General features: G+C 40.6%; 1 protein-coding gene across 1 annotated transcript in view; it reads right to left on the reverse strand.

Annotated features, from left to right (window-relative positions):
* Positions 1-25414, reverse strand: part of agbl1 (AGBL carboxypeptidase 1) — a 192902-nt gene that overhangs the window by 111256 nt on the left and 56232 nt on the right. The window contains exon 7 of the mRNA XM_078283012.1: positions 23506-23543. Coding sequence (XP_078139138.1) covers positions 23506-23543 — 38 coding nt within the window. The remainder of the gene's footprint in view (positions 1-23505; positions 23544-25414) is intronic.

The raw sequence follows: 25414 nt of genomic DNA on the forward strand, positions 1-25414 counted from the left end.
GTGAAAATGTAATTCCCAAAATGTCGCCAAAGTGGCGGACCGCGTCGCCGATGCGCACCTGACTGCCACATCCCGGCCTGCATGAACTCAAGCCGCGGGTAGAACTTCAAGTAATGATAGAATAGCAATTTCGCAATTGGAAGAAAAATACTGGTTGTTTATTGCTGAATTAAATGTATCTATTTATAATGGACCTGTTTCCATGTGAGCAATGCAATAATGGCCTCCCTTCCATCTTTTCCATCCTGTGGCTTCCCAGTCTCCATCTTTGTATCGTATCGTATCGTACTGTACTACAGTATGATATGATACGATACGATACGATACAATACTTTGTCAGATTTCTCTGAAATTTGTCATGCATCATAGCAGCCCCATTAAAAAAAAAAAGAGAAAAGAGACATATAAACAGGACAAACACAATGTCATCGCACATAAAACACATAATCACACCACAATTACACATAAACATCCGAATAGCACATAAATAGCACAGGGACCCTCAGTTACCCCCATATATCACTAAGCCCCTGTATTGCACTCTCCACCCAAAATCTTAATTTTACACGTCACCATTATAATTGTTGCACAGGGGTCCCAGATCGTACTTCCCTGACTGGCCTGCTGTTTTGTAACATAAACGACTGGGGAATAAAATAATTCCTCAGTCTATTGTGTATGAACTGTGGAACTCTGAACCGCCTGTTTGAGGGCAGAAGTTGGTACTCTCCGTAAAGCACATGTGAAGGGGCGGAGGAGATACTATCAGCTAGCCTTAACATGCTCTTGAGGTAAGCTGCCTGAAAGGATTAATCTAGTGGCTGGCCAACAATCTTGGAGAAAATTTTCAATCGTCTGGACAGCCTGGCTTTGAGCTGGACGGACAAGCTGGCGTACCAAGTTGTGATGCAGTACTGCATAACGCTCTGGATTATGGATGAGAAAAACAAGTAGAATCTGACTACTAGCCCCAAAAGACCTCAACCTACGAAAAAATATAAATACGCTGCTGTACCTTCTGGCAGATAAAATCAATGTGTATGTTCCAAGACAAGGTGGCATCTATGTGTACCCCCAGGTATTTATCGGATGTAACTTGTTTGATTTCCTCATTGTAGATTACTACTGGGGATGGGTAACAATCAGGTGGGAGACCAAAAATAATTTTCCTGGTATTTATAATAACGGCATTTTGGTGTAGTGGTGGTAGGTATTAATGGTGTCTGATATCAATATAATTTAGAGTTAGCTTCAATGAGAATTAAGAACGGGGCACCAGATAACAGACAGCATCAACAGGTCTCATCTGAAGGAGTGAGTTCTCGGCATGTTTGAATTTAAACCCACACAATGAGCACAGGTGACTTTATGCAAAATAATATATTTATTACTAAACTAAAGCACACTCAATAATCAGGTAAATACAAGTGAATATAGTACAGTATATACAAGAGGTATACCTATGAATTGTGATGAATCAATGGCAATAGGAATAGATGATCATGTGAATATGCAATACTGATAAACCAACATTTCAGCAGACACAATCATGGAAGATGAGCAATGGAAGACATGAGTCAGCAACGACAGCAATAAAGGGGCGACAGTATAACTATCTGGAAAACTGACTTAGATGAATCTTTGAATAACGGACTAGTTACTATATAACTACAAGAAGCCGTAATGAAGTGTGTGATATGTGTGTGGAGTGTGAATGTGGTTGAATGGCTATGTGTGATGTATGATATCATGCCCAGCGGACAATGATCAATACATATGACACCAGGAGGTCTGGAGGGAGATGAAGCACGTGAGGCCGGGAGTCTGTGAGGAGTCTCAACTCGACGAGGTGCTGGAGGTTGAAGATCTGACGTCTGTTCAGTTGATCTCAGCAGGCCGCAACAGAGTGAAGCACGCAGGCTGCTGGACAGGGTTGTGGGTCTCTCAAGGCTAACGCCGACCCACTCTGGAGGTTCCAATGATTCTTTAGAGTTAAACTCAGCAGGATAGCTGATAGCGGTTGTAGCAGGCAGGACACACAGACACACATGCTGGTGTGTGTGTGTATTTGTCAGGCAGACAGGCAAGGCAGCAAGGCTCTCTTCACTGTTTCGGATGAAACAGGCTTTCCACTTGGCTTGTGATGATGATGCAGTTGAGTCCGTCTTTGGAGACAAACTTTGGAACAAAGTTGTCATCAGACTCCGTTAGCACACGTGTCGCGACCACGTAAAGTGCATGAAATCCGCATTGGAAATCTGTGTGTTTGGTTTTGTTGTGATCAGTTGAGGGGTGTGTGCGTGGGCTTGCATGTCTAGTGTTACGGCTCATTACATATGCATGAAACCCTAATTTTGGTTCCCAGATCTATCCAATATAATTGACCGTCGTAACATTAACATTATTAAACTCAGCACAAATTCCTGAACACTTTAATATCAAACATGGCTATCTAAGCCCCATGTAAATATAAAGAAATTGAATAATGCAAATAACTATTATATAAAACATCACCATTACACATAAAATTAGACATACATTAGAGTCCACCACAATGTGATACCCAAGGTTTCATGAGTCTGTATCAAAGATTTCTCCTGAATTTGGACACATTCCAATGTGTCTCATCTCAGACTCTCTGTCTCTTTGGGGATTAACAAAGACAGGGCTGAGTGTTGGAGTTTTATGGTTATTTACCAGGTCTGTTCCTTGATACCAGCTCTTAGGGGTGGAAATGAGGTAATTTACGTTGAGGTCAGTGCCCTTTCCTTTCGATCTCACAGTCTTCCCCCACCATACTGATCTGTTATCAGGGAGGAGGCTCACACAAAATGCACAGGGCCTTTCCAGATGTGAGATGACAATGATGATGTGGGTGCAGCTACTACACTGGTCACACCACTCTACTAAGCTGTCAACACTAAGTTGGTATGACCTTGGGTCGTCTTTATATGTCAACAGAGATAATAAGGTGGAATCATCAGAGAATTTCACAATGAACTAATTCAGTGTGCTGGTGGAATGGTCGTCAGTGTACAGCGGTGACCTCATGCAGCCTTGAGGAGCTCCAACATTAGTTATGATGGGTGCAGATATTGTTTTGTTTACCTTCACCATCTGTACCCTCTTTGTAAGAAAATATTTAAACCAATGAATAAGAGAAGGATTTAGTCTGTAGCTGGATCATCATGGACAATAGAATATCTGGCCGGATTGTATTAAATGCAGATGAGAAATTGAGGGAAAGAACACTGGCATACGTTTTGGGTTTATCTAGATGCTTCGAAATGAGATGTGTGAGTGTGACTACTGCATCTTCTGTGCTGTGACCTTTTTTGTATGCAAACTGATATGGGTCAAGTTTGTTGCAAGTTGCCCTGGTGAGATGCTGGACCAGAATCCTCTCCAATGACTTCATAACAACTGATGTGAGGGCGACAAATCATTGTGTTCTTTGGGGCACTGTGTCTTAGGGAGGGGTATAATGTGAGAGGTCCTCCATGCTACAGGAATACTGTGTATGTCTAGGGAAAGTTGGAAAATTGGTTGCCAAACTGGGGCCAATTCCCTTGCAAAAGATTTCAGTACCTGTAGGACTCAACCAAGCCAACCAACCCTGATACATCACAGCTTACATTACTGCAAGATGGCAATGCCCTTGCCACTCAAGCTATTATGGTTTTTCTTTTTTTTCTTTCATTTATGTTTATATTTGTCGTGCTTGTTAGTGTGCTTGCCGTAGGCAGAGCACACTCTTACTATCTTGCATACTTATTATTATTTTTATTCTTATTCTTCTTCCGGACAAAAGTTTAGCATGCATCTCCTCCTACAGTTTTTACAGTACATAGACATATTAAACATTAAAATGTGCAGCTCATTGAGGAATCGTGTGCTATTACTTTTCTAAGAGATCCATCATAAGCTCTTTGAGATATGAATGATTAAATGGCATTTTTAGACGCAATATACACCCATTGTAAAAGGATGAGAACCTGAGAACCGTGTGGACTCAATCACAGGATCACAGAGCCAGAAATTGAAGTTTGGTTTTGTCCTTGTTTCTCCGCGGAGATCGGGAGGCTCCCACACAGTAGCTGAAGCTAAGGTAGAATCAGATCAGTATGGATGTATTTGGACTTTTATTCTGTATATTAAAAGTCTAGTGCAGAGTTTTTAATGGCTGGCTTGATGCATTTGGGACAGACGGACTGCGTTGCGGAGATCGGGAGGTATGTCTGGTTTCTCACACACAGTAGCTGAATCTAACTGAAGCTAAGGTACACACACAGTGTATCGTGGTTTCTGCGCGTCGGCCGACGCTTAACAGAGCTTCTCACGAGCTCAGTGTTTAAGCTAGAGCGGAGCTTTTTTTATTAGCGGAAACTAGACATCCAGACGAATACGTAGGTACCAGCCATGTTATGTAACATAGCTCCAAAGTCGGTGAAGTTTTTGACAAAGGTAAATGGGCATGACTATTTTCAAACGGGTCCCTTGACCTCTCACATCAAGATATCTGAATGGCTCATTAGAACCACAAGACTCTTAGCTTTACAGCCATATCTGACATATGTCAGCTACATAGGGTATATGAGCTCCAGGGTACTAAAGACACAGTGTTCTGCATGCAGTGAAAAGATGTTATTCTCGCCTTTTTTTCTTTCCCTATTTCTGCACACTGTGGTACCTAAACAGTCATGGAATTGTAGAAATTGGGTATGGCTACAAAGCTGAGACTCTTGTGAATCCAAAGAGCCCAATTGCATTCATGTGTGATTAAATATGGCCTCATAGTAACCATTTCAATGTGATGACAGCATTTTTTATAACTTGACCTTACTGTATAAAATGACATGAAATGAAATGGTCGAGCTCATTCATGTCAGTGCTTCGACACAGCCAGCAGATGGCGACAGAGACCATGAGTTCCCCACATGGGCTTTCTGTCAGCCTCGGCACCGTCTTTGTGATGCGTTTAGGGTCCTTGGAAAGCTGGGAATCTGTAGTTTCGTCCGATGCCAAACATGTTGCTGTGCAGTGATGAGAAAAGTTTCCCAGTGCCTTTGAACGCAACTGGCTCTGTTTACTGAGTCTAGTCTGTCAAAATGCTAACAACTGCAATGCTGCACCGCTTAGCAAAGCTAGTGAACGCCAAGTCTAAGGGCAGGGGCATTGCAAGGGCGGCAAGCACACTTAAATTTTCTTTAGAAAATTTAGCCTTTTCTAGTTGTACAATCATGCTTTGGAGTGGAAATCCTTTCAGTCAATCATTCCTAGACTGTTTCATATCTACTTTAACACCTAAAGGTACACATACATGTTTGAACATATCCACACCAAGAAAACCAGAACTTTGTGTACGTGCATGCATACACTCACACACATACACACACACACACACACACACACACACACACACACAGACTTCAACTTGCAACAATTTCTTCTCCATTACTAAGTTTAATGGCCTCCATTAGACTGTTTACCCCCTCCACAAACTAGTATTATTAAGACCCATGAGGAAACAAACCTCTAGCCCTGCCTTGCTGTACCTAGTGTTTGAAATATTGCAATGCATTAATCAGTGGCTCAGAAACAATATATGTTATATGCATAGTAGAACATGTCCACACTGGTTTCTGCAAGGCACAGACATTATAGATATTATAAGTTACTTAAAGCATAACTCCAGGCATTTTTGACCTGAACTCCATTTTCCCATCATTTTTCCATCACACCAATCGATTCTGACCAAAATCTCCTGAATTGCTTCACTATAGAGCTACTTACACCTTGCTTTTCTGGGTGTGGCTCTCCAGTACAGTTCTGTAGTACCAATGGACTCAACCCCAAAAGCACCCAAAGCATGTTTTTCAACATACTGGCACTCACTCTGATAAGAATTATTTAATTTTCAGTTCAATAATTATTTAATTTTCCAATTATCCATGAGCTGCCCACTTTCACAATTATTTTGCACTACTTTAGACAGGCAGCCACAGCCGACTGACAAAGAGCAAACAAGGAAGTGCCAAAGCAATGGTCAACGTAGCATCAAAACCGTAAGAGAAAGGCACGACTTTAGATAATCTGCATCTCCATCTTTTTACCGACATGTCTCATTACATAATGTGTCACTATAGTGGAAAAGACACGCTTTGGGTGTTTTTAGGGATTTTTAGAGTGTCCATTGGCCCTACAGTACTGTATTGGACAGCCGCACCAGGCAAGCAAGGTGTAAGCAGCTCTATAGTGAAGCAACTGACAAGAATGTATTGATGAGAATCAATAAGAATCTCTCTGATTGATTCTGGAAAAAGATGGGAAAATAGAGTCCAGGTCGAAAATGGTTATGCTTCAAGTCATTGGGTGACAAAATGACAACACATTTACAGACTGGAGCATGTATATTTTAGATAAATATCTTTAGTTTAAGGTGGCACTTTTTTCGAAAATGTAATCTGTTAGTTACTGTAAAAAACAAGTTGATAAAATAGGTGATTACTTGCTTGATTACTCTGATTAAAATATATGTTTGAAGGAGAAAAGCCATCTTGATTTTAACATTATGAAAGCCAAAAATTAATTCTAATAATTGGATTATGTTACAGTAGCGTCATCCAGTGGAATAATAAAGCTCGCTCATCAGTGTTTGTCTGTCTCTCTCCCCAGTGCTTTTTGTTGTACGCTTTATGAAGCAATGAGAGCATTCATTTTGGACTGCAAATTAATAGCAGCATAATGAAGGGAAATGGCCTTTGGGAGATCTCATTTAAAAACAATATACTAGTGTTTCTGTGTCACCATGAGGAATGTTTTGGAGGCAGGGTGGCCTAGTGGTTAGCGAGGCCGTCCCGTAACCAAAATGTTGCAAGTTCAATCCCCAGAACAGCCATGGGTCCTGTCAAAGTGTCTTTGAGCAAGACACTGAACCCCTACCTGCTCATTTACATCAGTTCAATGATGAAAATGTAAATGCTTTCACAATAGCATTTTAAAAGAAGCTGCTGGGGTTTTAAACACCTGCCACCACTGCAGTCAGTTATAGGCTGATTGGGTGGTTCTGCCCAAATGATGAAAGGTCCAACTGAAGCCAATAAATGCCTGGTGTGACTGTAAACAACCACTACTGCACTTGATTATGGATTTATATAAAAAGCAATAATAAGCATACGATGGCTTAAATCCAAATTTTAAAATTTTAAAATCTCAGCGTGTCCTGTTGCGAAGCCAACTTGTCTCGCACTACGTTATTTTACCGAGTTTCGTTTCTATGTTGACGACTAAATCACATACTTAGCTAAACTACGAGCGTCTTGTCAAACTGCCGAGTGATTTTGTGTACGTAGGGCCAAAGACTAACCCTAACCCTAACCCCAGAATATTGAAAACCTGCCTGCAAAGTCAAACAGACAGGCTAGTTTAGCAAACTTAATCAATATTTAACATATCCCACTACTGTGGGATCAATTTTCAATTTTTCAATTGACTGTGAGTCCAACGTTTTACAACATAATTTTGCCAAATAGCACTTTTATTGATAGAAGAGAACATAGCGGAGGGATACCATTTAGGAGAGATAGTTCCTGTTTGGGAGACCGGATCTACTTTTATTTTTAAATACTAATTTTAGTATAAAGCAAGAATAGAAACGCAAAATGACGACGGACCCAAGATTTCTTTATTGTCTTAAAAGCAGGATCTGTTGTTGAATCTGTTCACCAACGTGTTAAATGTCAGTTTTCAGTCTATTTTCGTGGCCTCATTCAAATGAATGGGAAGTAAAACTCTGAATGCTACAAACTCGTCCAGCTGCATCTGATCTTGGTTATTAGTTTATATTCTGGTTTTCATGGCGCTCAAGTGCCAAATAACCCCCATGTTAAAACTAAGTGGAATATTGCTTAAGTTTTGTTTTAGTTTTTTCATTTATTTTTTCGTATTTAGTCTTACAAAACCAGATGAGAAACTGGTGCCTGTGCCTTTAACTTAGCAAGGTAGTGTTTTGACAGCCTGTAGTAACCCAAAGGCCTTGAATAATACATCCTGTGATCCAGGGGCGTAAATATAGACAGTGCAGGCAGTGCGGTTGCACTGGGGCCCGTGGGGTAGGGGGGCCCGTAGAGAGAGCGGGCCCTCCAACAATGTGTTGGGCGGAGAACGGGCCCTTGCGAGTGATTCAGATTGCCACCTCGGAAATACGCCTGTGTTCAAAGAAGAACTCACTAGGAGCTACAGCTAGAATTAATAGAGTAGAGTCTACTCTACGGAGAACGTACCAAACCATGCCTTTCATCAGTGTTTTTAAGAATACTAGCTACACTTTTTTATTTATAATTATTATTATTATTATTATTTTTACATAAGATAATTAATTATTTTGCTTGGTGCTTGTAAATTGTATAGGTAGACTATGGGGAGTATAATGTTACGGCAGCATGTCCAGGCCCTGTTGTTGACGAACCACAGGCCCACAGCGCTACTAAAACACAGTTTAGAAAAGTCATAGGTGTTGAGAATTATAAAGGCACTTACCACTGGCCCTGGGTGATACATTGTTAGTCTCGTTATGAATAACAAGAGGGTATTAAGGTGATTTTAGCTGAACTGACAACGAGTGACATTCTGGTGTCTAGGCCCTACACACAGTGTACCGGCAGGCTATATTCAAAGATGTCGTTAATGCGGAGTCGATTTTTATATGTAGGATATATGGCAGAAATAAGGCTGTTTGTTGTGCAGTAAAATCATCATTTGGTGGGGTTTATGCAGACTGTGTGTAGCTGACCAGTTTTCGGGACATGGTGTTATTTTTTGTTAAATATTGCAGCTCTCTTCTGTCTCGTCGTGTGCTATAGGCTTCATTTTACTATCATCTCTTGCCTTTATATCAAATAGGAGTGCACTCGTGAGGTTATTGCACCAAAAAATGCCTTTTGTTAAAGTCAGCGGTCATTTCAGCACCACAGTGAAATAGACAGCTCCTCTGCTCTCAGGCGCTGATGCTTGTTTTCACGTTTCAGCACTTTGACCGTCTATTTACGTTACCGCGTGTCAGGCGCTATCCATGGTTCTGATAGCTTTCTCTTTGACCTCTCTACTTTCCCAATACAATAGCCTAAGTAACTCATTCGACTGTAAAATCCAACACATTGTTGGTAAAATATATATACGCCTAATGGTGTGTGTGTGTGTGTGTGTGTGTGTGTGTGTGTGTGTGTGTGCTTCATAACTTGTAACTAGCGTGCACTACAGTAGGGCCCGTCATAATAGCATGCGCTGGGGCCCTTCGTAACTACCTTACGCCACTGCTGTGATCACAATAAAAAGGTCCACTTTTGGGGAAAAAAGCTGGCTTGATGTCCTTGAAGCACACAAACATACTGTAGAGAGATGCTGACACACATTTACAAATTCACACACATGCACACAAAGTGGCAAAGTTTATAGGATGCTGTGTGTGTATGTCTATGCATGCGTATGTGTATTTCTAAGTGTTCATGAGTTCATGTGTCTGTCAGTGTCTGTGTGAGTATACTGTATGTGCCAGCATGTCAGTTTAAACATCTCACATGTTATTGCAATGACTTTACACAAAATTACCACTATAAACAGTAAAGCACTTGTTTCAGCAGGGTCTGAAGAAACAGTGAAGAATTAATCAGCACTTATCATGTACAACGCATAAAATACTAATCAAGTATAAATCCAAAACAGGCACATTTCAATCATCTAAAAGTCCCAGCAGACGTACTCTTATCTTTAAGTCCCAAAACACATAAGAAAGTTTGTTTCTCATTAGTGTTTTGCTCCTCTAGATAAGAAGAAGTTCAAAGAAAATAAGGCTAAGTTTAAACGTTCAAGGAATTAATTATTACTTCTCAAGTAAATTAGAACAATGCTAATTATGGTGGTGGAAAAATGTGAACCGTAGGCTGGAGAAGGTGTAAATGTTTTTTTTTTTTAATCTTGTGACATGATGGGATTTTAGGAAAAGTCCTGGACTTTGAAAACACAAAGACGGTAAACAAACAAATATAAGCAAATATAGTAAGAAATATCTTGATAAATACACAGATACATAGACACACAAGCCTTTCCATAGACACCACCGAATTGTGGACCTGAAATTTAAGTACATCATCTTGTCTTCACCCCTCTTTACTATTGTTCAAAAAGCTGGTTTCGTTTTGTACAGTGATATGAGCTTAAGACACAAGGACTGACAGCATATGAGTTTTATATGTGCTTGTTTCTGTAAAAATATTGTTGTTTTTTGTCTGCATCAATAGACTAATGTAGAGCCTGACAACTTCCATGTAAAATCAATGGATGCTTTGTGATAATAAGATCACAAACAAGCCTGATCTCTGTTCATTATGAGGAAACTAGGTAGGTCACTTTCACTAGGCTACTTTCATTCTTTGTAATGCCATGAAATGCTCACTGTGTCCATTATTTTTCATGGTCTATGGTTTCGAACAGCAAATGTAAAAGCTTTCATGAACTGGCTATAGGCTGAATGACTCATATGTTATATCAATCAGAGACAGCGGGTAGCAAAACAGACAATTATTTCTATGAACGTCATGGATTATTACTTTAAGGGATACTTTAACATGTTGAATTTTAGTCTGTTTTATCTCTTTCACATTTGTCACATTGAGCAAAAAAAAGTTCCTTGTTTGTTCTTAAAGAATAACCAAACCAAACCCAAATCTTTGGTTAAGCCTGACACCTAATGGTGAAATTCAGGGTAGGCTACTGAACTGGCGATCTGCTATTGGCTGGTCTTTGGTGCCAGGTGATGTCACCCCCTATAGAGTACAACAGGCGGTGACATCACCTGGCACCAAAGACCAGCCAATAGCAGATGGCCAGTTCAGTACCCTACTTTTCACCATTAGGTGTCAGGCTTCACCAAAGATTTGGACTTGGGGTTTGGTTACCTTGTTAGTGTTCCTCATGTTAACCAAAGAGCACGGCATTCCAAGGTAACTAGGCAATAACGTGTTCCCAAATTATTCTGGAGTAACCGCTATCCAAAGCCAGTTTGTATGTTATTTTATGCTATTCTTCCAAAGCCCTCCTGAAATGTTGACTGAGATACACTGCAGGCTAGAGGGTTAGTTGCTTAAAACAGGGTAAGTTGTGTTTGATTAGCCTACTCAATAGGCTTCAAAAACAGTTTGGGATCATGAGGAAAATTGCATTCAAAATATGGGTCCCCAGAAAAAGGATTTAAATGGCAGCTCGACTGATATAACTTGATATTAGTGTAATTGCTGCCTTTATGTTGGCTACAAACATTGCATTAACAGATCAAAGCGAAACACTGAAAGCATGCTCATTTTGATGTTCTAGTTTATGAGTGAATGCAGTCCCCTTGATGTTCTGTGCAAATTGGCACTTTGACATGAAGCGGAACACAATATTGCATAAATCATACAAAAAAGCTTAGAGCTCTCCAAATCTCTCACTGCCTCAAGAGTAGTGATTCTCAAAATTGGCACAGCACCCGAAATGTGTCCATGTGTTCTGACAGGAATATTAGAAAGAAAAATCAAGTACTAAGAAAAAAAAAAATAGTAAAACAAGAAGAAAGTAAGAGAGAAATAAAGGCAATTTGCTTTTTCTTTTTTTTTTTTCATTTTCTGAGTTCATATCTGCAATCCCTTAGGGTTTCAAGAAAGGAGGATGGGTTCATTTTGTGTGTGGCAGCATAGAAATCCACATTTTTGCATTCACTTGTATTAGCTTGTTAACCATGTGACCATTTGAATAGCAGTGGCATCTCTGGGATGGGGAGGTTTGAGTGTACAGGCATCGAGCGCTCTGATTGGACACATTTATGGGCTTGTTGCCATTGTGCTGCATTCATGTCACATGGGACAACTTGACATTTAAAAGCAGCTTAGAAGTGTTCACACATTCAAACTCCTTTGAAGCTGTCAAGACGCCATGATTGAAGTTTTTCTGTGGATTTTTGTTGTTCCTGATCAGCTTTTTTCACATTTAACCCACATGCACTTAGTAATGATTCATCTGACTTCATGGTTTACAGCAAAACCAAACACTGCGATGTCAACTGCAAAGCAAAAATCCAGCCAGTAGCTGCGTCCTGCCATGGCATTTTATTGTGATAACAACATGACTTCTGTAATGAAAATCATAAATTTTATTCATTTTATATGAAATTAATATTTAATTCCCTACCCTTGACTACAGGCATTCCCTTGGTGATGTCAGAATTCAGTCAGAGAAATCAGGGTTCATCACCAAACCCAGAGTTCCCAAGTAGTGTTTACCATCTGAATACTGAGCTGAACAGTATTTTCTAGTATATTTACCATCTGAAAGCTGAGCTGAACAGTATTTTCTAGTAGTATTTACCATCTGAAAGCTGAGGTGAACAGTATTTTCTGTAGTATTTACCATCTGAAAGCTGAGGTGAACAGTATTTTCTGTAGTATTTACCATCTGAAAGCTGAAGTGGACAGTATTTTCTGTAGTATTTACCATCTGAACACTGAGGTATTAACCATCTGAAAGCATTCACTGCAGGTGTTAGACTGTTGAGTAAAATCCTCCCACACCACACTGTACCGTCCATATGATTACTCAACAAAACATGTGCAACACAGATACATCAGAATGCACAAATTCTTCTACCTTTATATAGGGCACTTGTTACTCATTGTTGATTCCCAAGATGGTTTTAAATGTTAAGAATGAACAAACGTGCTAAGTTTGTCCATGTCCTAAGTCGTAAGTTTCTCTTTAGTTCTAAGTTCCCAAGTAGCATTTACCACTTTAAAGTAGACGCCAAGGTTATTATAGTTTTGCATTTTTCATTCGTTTTTATTTTTATTTCATTTTGACTTTTTGTTTTCAATTTCAGTTTAGTTTTAATTCGTTTTTAAAGCGGGTTTGCTAGTTTAGTTTAGTTTTTATTTTTTGAAAATGCTTAGTTTTAGTTTAGTTTTTATTAGTTTCAGTGTTAGTTTTAGTCTTTTTTTGTAATATGGGGTATTTGTCAGGGGCGAGATTCAAAAAGGTCAAAAAGCCTCTTTTATTTTATTTCAGTTAACAAAAATGTTTTTTCACACCTAGTTTTCATTATTTCGTTAGTTTTCGTTAACGATAATAACCTTGGTAGACGCAAATACTATTTTCAAGTAGGAAGCACAAATTAAGGTAAATTACAGTCATCTTTAAGGCAGGGTGAGGCAGGTTTCACTGCAGGTTTCACAGACGGTCAGACAATAAAATAATAATAATAAAACATATTGACTAGCTGTGATCAGGGAGGAATCTCCATCATATCAGAGGTGAACCCCACTGACTGGATGAGATAAGACAAATTCTGTCCCTAACCTGGAAAAAACACTTTTTTGTTCCCTCTTTACAATAAATGTTCCATAACACAGATTTTGAGCAGGACACTTCAGCGGCCACTGTCACTTAGAAAGATAACAACCATAGCTAATAACCAAGAGCTCTTCATGGCCGCCACAGGCTCAAAGACACATACTGCACTGTCTGTCTGCAGCCGTGCAGCTGAGAATCAAAGAGAATAAATTACGGCCTCGCCAGACTAGAGGAAAGAGCATGTTTAAAGATGCTAGAGAGAGAGAGAGAGAGAGAGAGAGAGAGAGAGAGAGCGGGAGGGAGGGGGGGCAGGTAAGGAAGGCCAAGGGAATGAGAGAGACTGGAGAGAGAGAGGGAGAGAGACTGAAAGAGAGGGAGGAAGAGAGAAAGGGATGATGGTGGGAAGAGGAGACGAGCAGGAGGGAGGAAGGAGAGAAAGGAAAGGAACAGAAAAAGAGAGAGAGAGAGTGTGTGTGTGTGTGTGTGTGTGTGTGTGTGTATTTGTATGCAAGCTAGGGGTTAGGGGTATATACTGTACATGAAACCAAGTGAGAGAAAGAACGAGATAGATGTGTTGTGTATGTTTTTGTGTGTGTTTGCGTGTGTGTGTGTGTGTGTGCGTGTGTATGGGGGTGGGGGGGATTGAATGCGTGTGTGTGTGTGTGTGTGTGCGCATCCAACACTATAAATCAGAGCGAAAGAGAAAATAGCACTATTTCTTCCATTCAGAATGTCTCCGAGACTGAATGAGTGTGTGTGTGTGTGAGAGAGACAGATAGAGAGATACAAGCAGACATACACACACACACACACACACACTTGTACACATACACACCAACATTCATACACATCATGATCCAACAGGTGCTCAGCCTGTAAATGCCACAGAAGGACAATAAACAAAGTGCAACAGTGACCCCTGCAGGCCATACCACCACACTGCAATATATCAGTAGTTAAGCTTAGTGTCACGTAACCACACATTTTTACATTGTACATTGTACATTTTAGGCCAATGAGTGCAGCAGTAGAATAAGCTTCAATTCCTAGATCACCAAAAAACAAACAACCAAAAATAAGGAGGTCACAGGCTAGGATCTTGGTGCCCTTACAATATCGCTGTGACCATAGAATGATCAGGTAAGTACAAAACAAATTACCTGGTACAGCTGGTAATTTGTTTTTATTAACAGTTGAACCGCTGTCGCCAGCAAGTCTGCCTAGTATATTGTGTACTCACAACTCTAGATTTAGTTACTTTTGAAGAGGAGAGAGAAGAGAAGAGAAGAGAAGAGAAGAAGAGACGAGAAGAGAAGAGACGAGAAGAGAAGAGAGAAGAAAGATAAATTGCCGTAAAATACATCACTAAAGAGCATGACATGCAGCAGCAAGAAAACCCCCAGCTAATACAGGTATAAAATGATTTCAACAGACATTCAGTGCCATATCCCCAACAGTACAAATAGCTCCTCCCAGGCCCCAAACATTGTTGGAAGCCATCACACCATTCCTAGGAGAATAGTAAATATATTCCACCCTAAGGCGCACACAGACTATCCCCTTAAAATTATTACAGGGTCTGTGACTCCTGTACCTTACCTTTTTTCTGCATGTTAACCATATGGCCAACTTGGCCTGACTAAAGAGAAAGTTCAGTAAAACACATACAGATCTCCTACGGTCAGTATACACAGGTCCCAAAATGAACATTTAAAAAGCAAAAACCTCCCACAACTTATCACAGAGTACAGTTAATAAGGACGGAACAGTTGAAACACATTGACATTGAGGAAACACGTGTACAATCTCAATTTCATTACAGAAACAACTTTCATTCCCTGTCCCTGGTGCAACCCATGCTAGATACCTGTTAGTCGCCAAGGCCCCATGAGCTATCCTCCACTGCAAATCCTCTGACCCCTTTGGGAGGGGTAGCTTGTACAGCACCCTCTATCCGAACCCTGCAGTATTCTGTTCTCCTAATAACCTTACCACTGGTGTCCTGCAAGGTCCTGAGATTCCTCACCTTCACACAGGCTGCGTAAAGGGGTTTACTGCCTGCCTGCCCGACCTACCCCAGGCTCAGAGTGGTAAAAGACAGCAGCGTCACAGTTTCTTGCAGACCCCTGCACTACAGTGAACACAGGAACCCCTTCTCCTTGTGGAAACTCAAAGTCCACTGGGTCCGGCAAAGTCCACAATGCTTCCCTGGAGAACCCCTTCAACAGCCTCAGGGAGGTCAACCCAGTGTGCAAGCTCTTGGGAGGTTTTCCACTCCCCTCCCCTATGGACCGCAGATGGTCCAGTTGGGTGATGCCTCCCCTCATGAGGCGTGGTCCTAATGTGGCAGTACATGCAGACTCCAGTGGAAAGAGTGTGTTGTGGAAGATCAGCTCCTGCTACACCCATGGCCCAGCACTACACCCCCAACTCGTGTAAGCCTCAGCAGGCGCCAGGCCCTCAGCTACCCTATGCCACATGGAGGAAGCTACCAGATTGTTATAATGATAATGATAATGAATTTTATTTATAGAGCACCTTTCATACAAGCACAGTAGCTCAAAGTGCTTTACAGGATGGCAAAAAAAACAGATAAAAGTGGCATAGTATCCAGTCAATGTATTGAGAAAAAAAAGAAAAAAAAAAGAAAGAAAAAAAAGAGAAATCACATCGAAGAAACAATAAAATTGGCAAAGCAAAAGTAGACAGTATTACTATTTGTAAGCTAAGGTAAACAAGTATGTTTCAATTTTTGTTTAAAAATATGGAGTGAGTCTGCCACTTTAATACCTAAAGGTAAGCTATTCCACAGTTTCGGGGCATAGTGGGAGAAAGCAGCCTCTCCAATTTTCTTGCTGACCTTGGGAATGTTTAAGAGACAGGCATCTGAGGACCTGAGGGCTCATGATAGAACGATAAACTGTGTGAAATATAAGAAGGTGCTAAACCATTTAGTGCCTTAAAGACTACAAGAAGTATTTTAAAATCTATTCTAACAGATATGGGTAGCTAGTGCAGATCACGTAATACAGGAGTTATGTGATCGCTTCTTTTGGTCTTAGTTAAGACCCTGGCAGCAGCGTTTTGTATAGTTTGTAGTCTAGTAATTGCTGCCTTTGGGAGACCAGTATATAGAGCATTACAGTAATCAAGGCGGCTGGAAACAAAAGCATGCACAAGCTTTTCGGCATCCTGCTGTCTTAAAAAGGGTCTCATCTTGGCTATGTTTCTCAAGTGGAAAAAGGCAGTTCTAGTCAAGGAATTAAAATGAGCTTTAAAATTAAGATCTGAGTCTAAAATAACACCCAGGTTTTTCACTTCTGTTTTTGTTTGTATGGCCAGTTTCACAGTTTGGCTTGAATAAAATCCCTTTTTGATTCAGGACCAACTAAAAGAATGTCTGTCTTCCCTTTGTTTAGCTTTAAAAAGTTGTTACTCATCCATTCGTTAATGGCTGAGACACAGTCAACCAGACTAGTGAGGATATCAGGGTCATCTGGCCTCACAGACACATACAACTGTGTATCATCAGCATAGGTGTGAAAATTCACACCATGCTGCCGGATGATGGTTCCTAGTCGAAGCATGTACAGTGAAAATAACAGAGGTCCTAAGACGCTTCCTTGGGCCACACCATAATCAACATCAACTGGTTTAGAGACATGTTGTCCAATTTTTTGTCCAGTGACATAAGAGTGAAACCATTTAATAAGATTGTTGGCTACTAGCACCATTCCCCTATATGGCATTTCAGACAGAAGCCACTTCCATGGGCCCTGGACCATTCTGTTGAACTAAGGAGATGGCCCCAAAGTCCAGGCTGCATTGTCCAGATAAGTCTAACATGTCCCTCATTAAAACACAAATTGTCCAGCATTGAGCACCCAGGCACACCATAGGTCTTGGTGCATCAGACAGCCATTATGTAAGGGATAATGTACAGCGAGCGGGTCATTATTGCAAAATAAACTCCGACAGGGTGATGCAGGACCCCGAGGCGAACCCCTTCAGGGTTCACGAATAAAGTGAACCCTGAAGGGGTTCACTTTATTCGTTTATTATTTCACAATAATGACCCGCTCGCTGTACATTATCCCGCTTATTACACGGCTACTTACTAAAGAAATCAATAATTTGACACAAAATATTGATTTAAAAATGATTTTATTGATTTTATTGCTTCCGCTACAAAAAATAGTCCGTTACATTCTACGGTTGGAACTGCGTCCATAGCAACGTAAACTCTGTAGCCTTCTTAAGATTAGCCTACTTAGCGTTATAATTTACGATAAACTGAACATTTCCATTGATGGTGAAGTGAGACAAGGTGAATGGGACTTCTTTGGGAATATTGATGTTGACGTTTTTGTCCTCATTCATCTCTACGTTTCTTTCTTGCCGGGGCTTTGCAGTTGACACACCTGGAAACACAATTGTTACTAATGTTACAACTGGTAACAATATTCCTATTATCACTACCGCTTATCGCTTAAGTTAGTATGTAGCGATAGGCAACTAGGAGAGGCGCTCACCAGATCTGCTGCCGTTGCCTGGATTGGAGGACAAGATCTTGCTCCACTTTTCCCTATCTGTAATGGTTGGAGCCCAGTAGCTCCTCAGGCTGCCCTCACATCTGTGCCCAGTCACAGACATTATCTCCCTACTCTCAAGACCAGCCTGAGAGAGGAGTTGGACAGCTGTGCTCCTCAAGCTGTGGTGTACCTCCTTGAAAGCCCGGCTGCCTGGCTGATTTGGGGTAACATTTGCCCAAGGAAATTGTGCCCCATGGGCTCACGAGAGTACCACACTGCTTGTCTGTTCAGTACCTGTTGGTCTTTTTTTAGTGGGTGAAGGTAGAAAGCTTCAGCGTCAGGAGGTCAAAGGGATAAATACTTTTTAAAACTGGCAACAGGGCAGTTTGGATTGTCAGGCTCAGCAAAGATGCACCCCCTGTAATTTTCTTTACATGGATCTTTGGCATCTTTGTGGTTCTTGGTCTCAGCGTTGTGGGCGAGAGAAATGTACTCATTGCCATTCTCATCCTGTTTCAAAATAAAAGAGTCTCTTGTTAAGTCTCGATTTCCCTCTCTGCCTCGTCTTGCCAGATGCAGCTGTACCTCGAACCACACTTTTCGGACCAGTCCACTCGCTGTGTTCGGAGACAGCACCTCTGAACACCTGAGGAGCCGCAATTCTGTAGCTGAGATGGGGGGGTGGTGCTGGCTGACGTCTTTCCCGTTTTTGCGAAGGTTTTTAATTACAGATTTAAATACCCCGTTGCTGGATTTGAAGGTAGCACAATTCATTATGTCAAACTTTGAGAAGTGTCGACATATCCCAGCCCTAATTGCTATGTAACTGGCAATCGAGTAAGTTTTACCGTTGGACTTTTGAACAGATGCATAAAATGACCGCAGCACCTGATTGAGGTTTTCTGTCCCGTAACTGTCAAAGTCTGTTGACATTTTCTTTTCGATTAACCAGTCTTTAATCACTGCCATAGCCCATACCGTGTTCCTTGGGGTGTTTATTTCATGTCTGTCTTCTTCAATTTTGTCGATTTCTCTGTCGTCCAGCTCTTTGTGTCTTTTAACCTCTCTTGCTTTTTCTGCGCTGTTTTCTTGTTCTCTTTTTTTTTTCTTTACTGGGGACAGTTCAGCCATTAACCATGAATCGAAAGTTTCGTGCTCTCCAAATATATTAAAATTAATATTAGAAAAATCTTCCATGGTGTTTTCTGATGGAGTAACGGAAAGCTAACGTTTTTTTGCCACAGGGTGTCGCGAATGAGCTGACGTTATTAAATTTAAATTAACCATTAAATTTACCGGACTTCTTTCTGCGGATTGATATGATTGGACGTGGTCCTCCAGAGTCTATGATCAGAACTGCGTCCATAGCAATGGTCTGTTATTCATAGCAGCGGTCTGCTATTCAGAAATAACAGACCGTAGAATGCCGTAATTGACCAATCAGAATCGAGTATTCAACAAAGCCGTGTAATAAACTTATTTAGTCTGTTGGCGAGGCACTTGGCAACTGCCTTATAGTCCAAAGACAGCAGAGCCACAGGCCTACAGTTCTTTAAATTTCTCATGTTTTGAACAGGAGGGCCAGAACTGTGTGATGGCAGCTCAGCAGTAGCTCCCCTGCCTCAATGCATTTGGGTGGATAAAAATCACAGTCCATTTGCTTTTTCCTCACACACCTTTTCTCCAGCCCATAGAAAAAAGGAGTTGGGAGCGTCCATTTCCCTCAGCGTGGTAACTCTAGTGCACTCTTTGCCCTTTCATGGAGAAAGATGCAGAAATCGCTGTGGAGCTCTGACAAATCCTCCCATAGTCCAAAGCTGTCTCTGCCCAATAGCTCAACTTCCACCTCCCTTATGTTCTTTTCTAATCGAATGCAAGCACGCTCCTTGACTGTGCAGATGAGAATTCAGTGTATTGTTGGCCGAAGTTTTCCAGCAACCCACTACTGACTCACAGACTCAAACTCCCCCCTCCTCTGCCTCCATCTTTCCCAAAACTCTCCATAACTGGTGCAAAAGGTGACATCTTGTGAGAGCTTTACATTGAATTTCCAGTATACAGACTGACGAGGCTCTGGTGAAATTGACATTTGAGCAGTAGCCAAGTGATTGTCAGAAAAACTGATGAGACTCAGCCTCGACTAACCGGTTACTGTAATGGTTTAACCCAGGTAAAGTGGTTGTCGTTACGGTGCTTAAGCCTCCACTTATCTACTAAATCAGTAGCCAGCGCTATATCTCTTGAAATGCTCACAGAACCAAAATGGGATTCAACCTGACTCCTGTCCTTGGTGGAGTCAAGGGTACAATTCTAGTCCCCTCCCAGCACTAGCTGCTCCCAGGTTAAGGCCTGCCAACTCCTGTCTTAAAAGAGGAGCATAGCTTAGGAGCATAGATGTTAATAAAAATAAACTCCATATTGCTCATAGTGGCCCTAAGAGAAGAGAAGAGAAGAGAAGAGAAGAGAAGAGAAGAGAAGAGAAGAGAAGAGAAGAGAAGAGAAGCTGTAGATGTTTATGAGAGCAATACTTCAGACTGCAGCCTCTGGTCGCCAAACGGCAGGGCAATTTGTTAACATGTGTGTATTATTGTAGTACTAAATGAAAATAACGGTTGAGCAGACTTGTAAATTTGTAAACTTCAGGGCATTATTATAATCATAAATAAGAAAAGAATGTTCACAACAACAACATGGGAAATATGGTCAGTGTCCTGTCACCACATCACTTTGTTAGACTTATTGGATTGAGGATATTTTTTTTAACTCTGTATTAAGTTGTATGTGACAGCTAAACATGCATCCTGGAAAATTGTTCATCTACCTTTGTAATGTGTGTGAACACTGGAGTAAAACTTTTTTTTTTGTAATTTTTTGAAATGTTCTTAATCCATCATAACTCAAACACCTCAAGTATAAATACCCCAAATTTTGATTGACAGCATCATCATCATCTACTACTGTACAGTATCTGACAACATTTCTGTTAGAGAATGCTGGTTAGTGTTGGGGATTTGCTGGTTCTTTCTGGAGAAATCAGCTGAATGTGAGCAGAGGAAGAGGGTCTGCTAGTGTGAATCCATCTACACCCCTTTAATGAGAGACCATTAGCATTTTAATTAACATATCAGCCCTAAGAGGGACTAATTAGCATGGTTAGCCAGGAGAGGGCATCATACAACTACACACACATAGGGCTGGGGAGTAATGTTTACAGTAATCTGAAATGAAAACTAGTAAATGTAATCAACTGTACAGAGAAATTCACTAATAAAACAGGTACAATTTTTTATGTTTTATGTTTCTAACAGAATCATTCTTTGATTTGGGCCAAGGAAATCGGAGAAGTGTGAAAGTGAATTTGCATAGGTTCCACCTCAGGCAACAATAGAAAAGACAGTGAGTACAGTTACATGCACAGTAATAATTTGATCTTAACCTGATTAAGGCAATACTCTGACTATTGAAACTGTCATGTAAACGCCTTTATCTGATTATCTTAATCAGGGTGAGGTCATAATCAGTAAGCAGAACCTGGTTAACACACCTAGATTTCTGCTCAATCTTTACATTTATTGGGTAAATGCCTTAGGTTTCATTTGTCTTTTTCAAATTGTGCAGGTCAAAGGTCACCAGACACAGTAACCTGGATGTTGTATTTACAAAGCAAACAACATGGCTCAGTGCAGTGGAGTGACGAGCGGTAGACCGATTATTAAATGAGTCCATGTAAGCCGAGTTATTTGAGGAATCACGTTACTTTGTGAATATTTAAATATTGCCTTAAGCTGATTACTCCCAGTAATCGGGGTATTGGTGTGCATGTAAACATACTCAGTGTCAACATCCCACTTTGTCCCTCAAGATCCAAGCAGACTAACCGGTCAGAGCAGAGGCTACCAGCCTCTCAAGCCATCGAGCGCAGATTCAGTTGGAATCTGCAGAAGAAGTCCAACAGAATGCAAGGAAGATAGACTTCCGGACCAACAACTTGACCTAAACAGATACCACGCCAGCCTCTATGGCATTCAAGGCCTCCAGGTCACTTTCATCACAACCAGAACGATAACCAATCACTGACTAATGGCACAGATACTAGCTTTTTGATTACCAATCTTGTAAGCTGGTCTTGTTTATGCCTTTCTCTTTATTTTCTTATTTCTTTTTATCCTTTATTTGGGTATCATAGCTGTTGATGTATAGAATACATGTACGTATAATATTATATACATTTAATTAAACCCTTCCCTTTGCTGCACCTTGGTGGATTATGGTGCAATATATTATTACTTGTTGCTGCTGCTTCGCATTGGGGCTACAGACCAACAACTCTTGTGACAATGTTGCTCCATAAGCCACAGCCTCGGCATTATTGCTTAAAGAAAGATTCCACCCTTCCACTGTTAGAGATCATCAATCTGTGATGTTCAATGCATTCCAAGAGTTATTTTGTGATTAAGTGATGTAATTTACCTTTTTGTTGTACCTATTTTCCCTCACCTGCCTCATCTACTTCTACAACTTAATGATTTCCTACATTTCCCACAATGACTTTCGACAACCCACAGAGAAGTTGCCTGGACTTGCAGTTGCATGAAGCCATTGGTTGTATAGGTGGAGAGAGCAATAACGTTAGAGATATATATAAGTGGAGTAGGAAATCCCATGCCTTGCAACATCAGCGAAGATGAAGAAGAAGAATGAAACTTCAGTAATATCTGCTAAATAAATGGCAGCTGTAATTCCCATAAACTTATGACAGTAAAAAATAATACAAATCTAACATTTTCACATCATTTTATATGAAAATTGTCAATAGGGAATCATTTTAGTACAGTCAGTTGTTTTTTGGAATGCCGCTGAAATTACTTTAAGGGATCGGACGGAGCGTCCTGGCATAGCTTAGCTAGCTTAGCAATATTTAAGGCTTAGTTTGATGGTCAATAAACTGATTCGCGTAGTATCCACTGTATCTATAAAAACAACATGGCTTACTTTTACAGTATACAAAGCTAACCAGCATATTTTTAGCATTTCGTTTAATCTGTTTTGAAAAAGCAGTTTAATTATTAGGAAGGTTCCTAGTTAGGTATCAAAGAACTAGGAAGCTACCTTCCGAATGAGGTAGAACCAACATGTCTTGAGGCTGCATTGCATTCTGGTGTATTGAGGCTATTGTGGGTGGAGAAATTGGTATCTGCTGCCTCTTCTATGATGGATTTCTCCCTGTATGATTTTTGAACATCGGTGCAAGATGGTGGCTCTAGAAAGAAGCCCTCGCCCTTTGATTCTGAGGGACTGACACTAAACTGACGTTACCGTTGATGTTTTAGATAGCTGAAACATTTTCTGCTATCAAACTCCATTGTAGTTGTGCTGGAAATATCTCAAAGTGACGTGACGTCGTCTGCGTTTGAAAGAAATGCAAGGTACATTGCCAATAGCTTTTTTAATGGTGTTAAACTGTTTGAGGGTGACTTTTTCCCTAAACAGAAAATGTGTGTCCCTGGAGAAAGTGTTTGAGTGGTGTAGAGATGTATTCTATCTCTGGTATCATGGAAAACATCAGCTGGTGGATGAATGAAGATCATGAAAAACTTACTTGTGCACAGCAGAGCAGCTAAGGCATCAATCGCTGCCCTGGGGGAAAAAAAAGAGAGAGAGGGAGCAGTTAGTCTCTCTCCCAGTCACTCGTTCTCTCTCTCACGCACATACACACACAAACGCAAGTGTGAACACAGAAATGCACACACAAACGCAAGTGTGAACACAGAAATGCACACACAAAAGCCTTAACACAGGACATAGGACACCGCTACAAAATCAATGCCAGCTATCGCACCCTACACACACACCGATACCTACACACACACACACACACACACACACACACACATACCCTAACCCTAACCACAGCAACCAAATTTCAAACAGAAATCAACATTTCCTCTCATTTATGAACACAGTCTCATAAAATTTTGTGAAATGAGCACGAACTGTGAAATGTCGGCTACGTGTTATGAATTATATGAAGATTACGTTCCTCCACCACAAAAGGATTATGTGACAATAGCACGACATGTCATTTTTCAGCTGTTCGTCTGGTGGAAATGTTAGCTAGTTTAGCAAGTAAGCTAGTTAGCTAGTTAAGTAAGCAATTAAACAACTCTGGTTAAGATTAGGGTTAAGGTTTGGGATAGGTTTAGGCAACTAAAACAAATTGGTTAAGGTTAGGGTAAGGTTTTGGTCATGGTTAAACAAGAAAAACGTATGCTAAAAATTAAGACTTTCGGACTGTCGGAGTTGAACATAAATGTAACTCCACTGTGCTATTTCAATATTGAATTACCACCTGTTTCTTGTCGTGTCTCTCTATTTCTCTCACTTTTCATGCACAAAGTACGTTATTTGCATTTTAAGACATCATGCTCATTTCACAAACTTTCGTCAATCCAGGCTATAGGATGCTTTTTTCGCCTGCTCAAAGCTCAGCTGTGAGCGTTGCACATAACAGAGAGAGCAAGAAGTCAAAGGGAGCAAGGAGCATTGCATCATTCTTTTTGCTATGCAACACAAACTCTGACAACAACTTGCAACGTATCTCATTAGCTAGCTAACGTGATGGAACAAACGTGATATCGTTGAAAATAAAAATGACAAGAGAAAGTTAGCAATAGCTCTGCTTGCTCTTGAAGTAGAGGATGAGGAACCCAGTCTGAAACAGGGTGTGGGTGCATGACGTCCTTCAAGGGAGCACATAGTACTGACAATTTATTGCCTTGTTCAACAGCTCTGATTAGCAGGGTAAGAAATTGACTTTTTTATTTTTTATTTATGTCCTTTTCATGGGCAGTTTTACTGAACATTTGCATTGCAAATAGGCAAATAAACACTTTTGTACCACTATTTCCCACTGCTGGAAACTGCAGGCCTTCCAGAAGACTCTCTGTCCCCAACCAGTCCATCTTCTTGCCCCCATGGGCATTTTATGAACATTCAAGGGCATTTGTGCCCTGAGCCCCCATTAATTTCAGAGCCTGCCGCCTAGATAGTACAAAGTCCCGCATGAGTCACATGGTAGAAAAAAATAATTGATGGAAACCCATGCTCAAGGTCTAAAAATCTGTACTCTAGAATTACTAATCCGTGCCCTCAAATTAATAATCAGTGTCCTGGATAGGTCAGTGGAGCTGAATGTGATATAGCCATGTGGCAAAGAGAAGGATAATGTCAAAGAGGGAATTGATTGATCACACGAAATTTATAATCCGATGTGCGTTATTCTTATTCCCACATTACTGTACGATTTGGTGACAATATGAAACCTATACTCGCTATAAATCCTGCTTGTAGAAAAAGCATGTTAATGCATAGACCTACATCTATAGATGTTATGATATGCAACTCTATTGAGACTTAATAGGCTACTGTGGTGTTCTGAAAAGAAAAGCTCCAAATAAAATGTTGTCTTAATTACCCGCTTTGACGTTATCCTTCTCTTTGCCACATTT

This window comes from Centroberyx gerrardi, chromosome 4 (assembly GCF_048128805.1).
Source record: "Centroberyx gerrardi isolate f3 chromosome 4, fCenGer3.hap1.cur.20231027, whole genome shotgun sequence".
In the NCBI taxonomy this organism is placed as follows: domain Eukaryota; kingdom Metazoa; phylum Chordata; class Actinopteri; order Beryciformes; family Berycidae; genus Centroberyx; species Centroberyx gerrardi.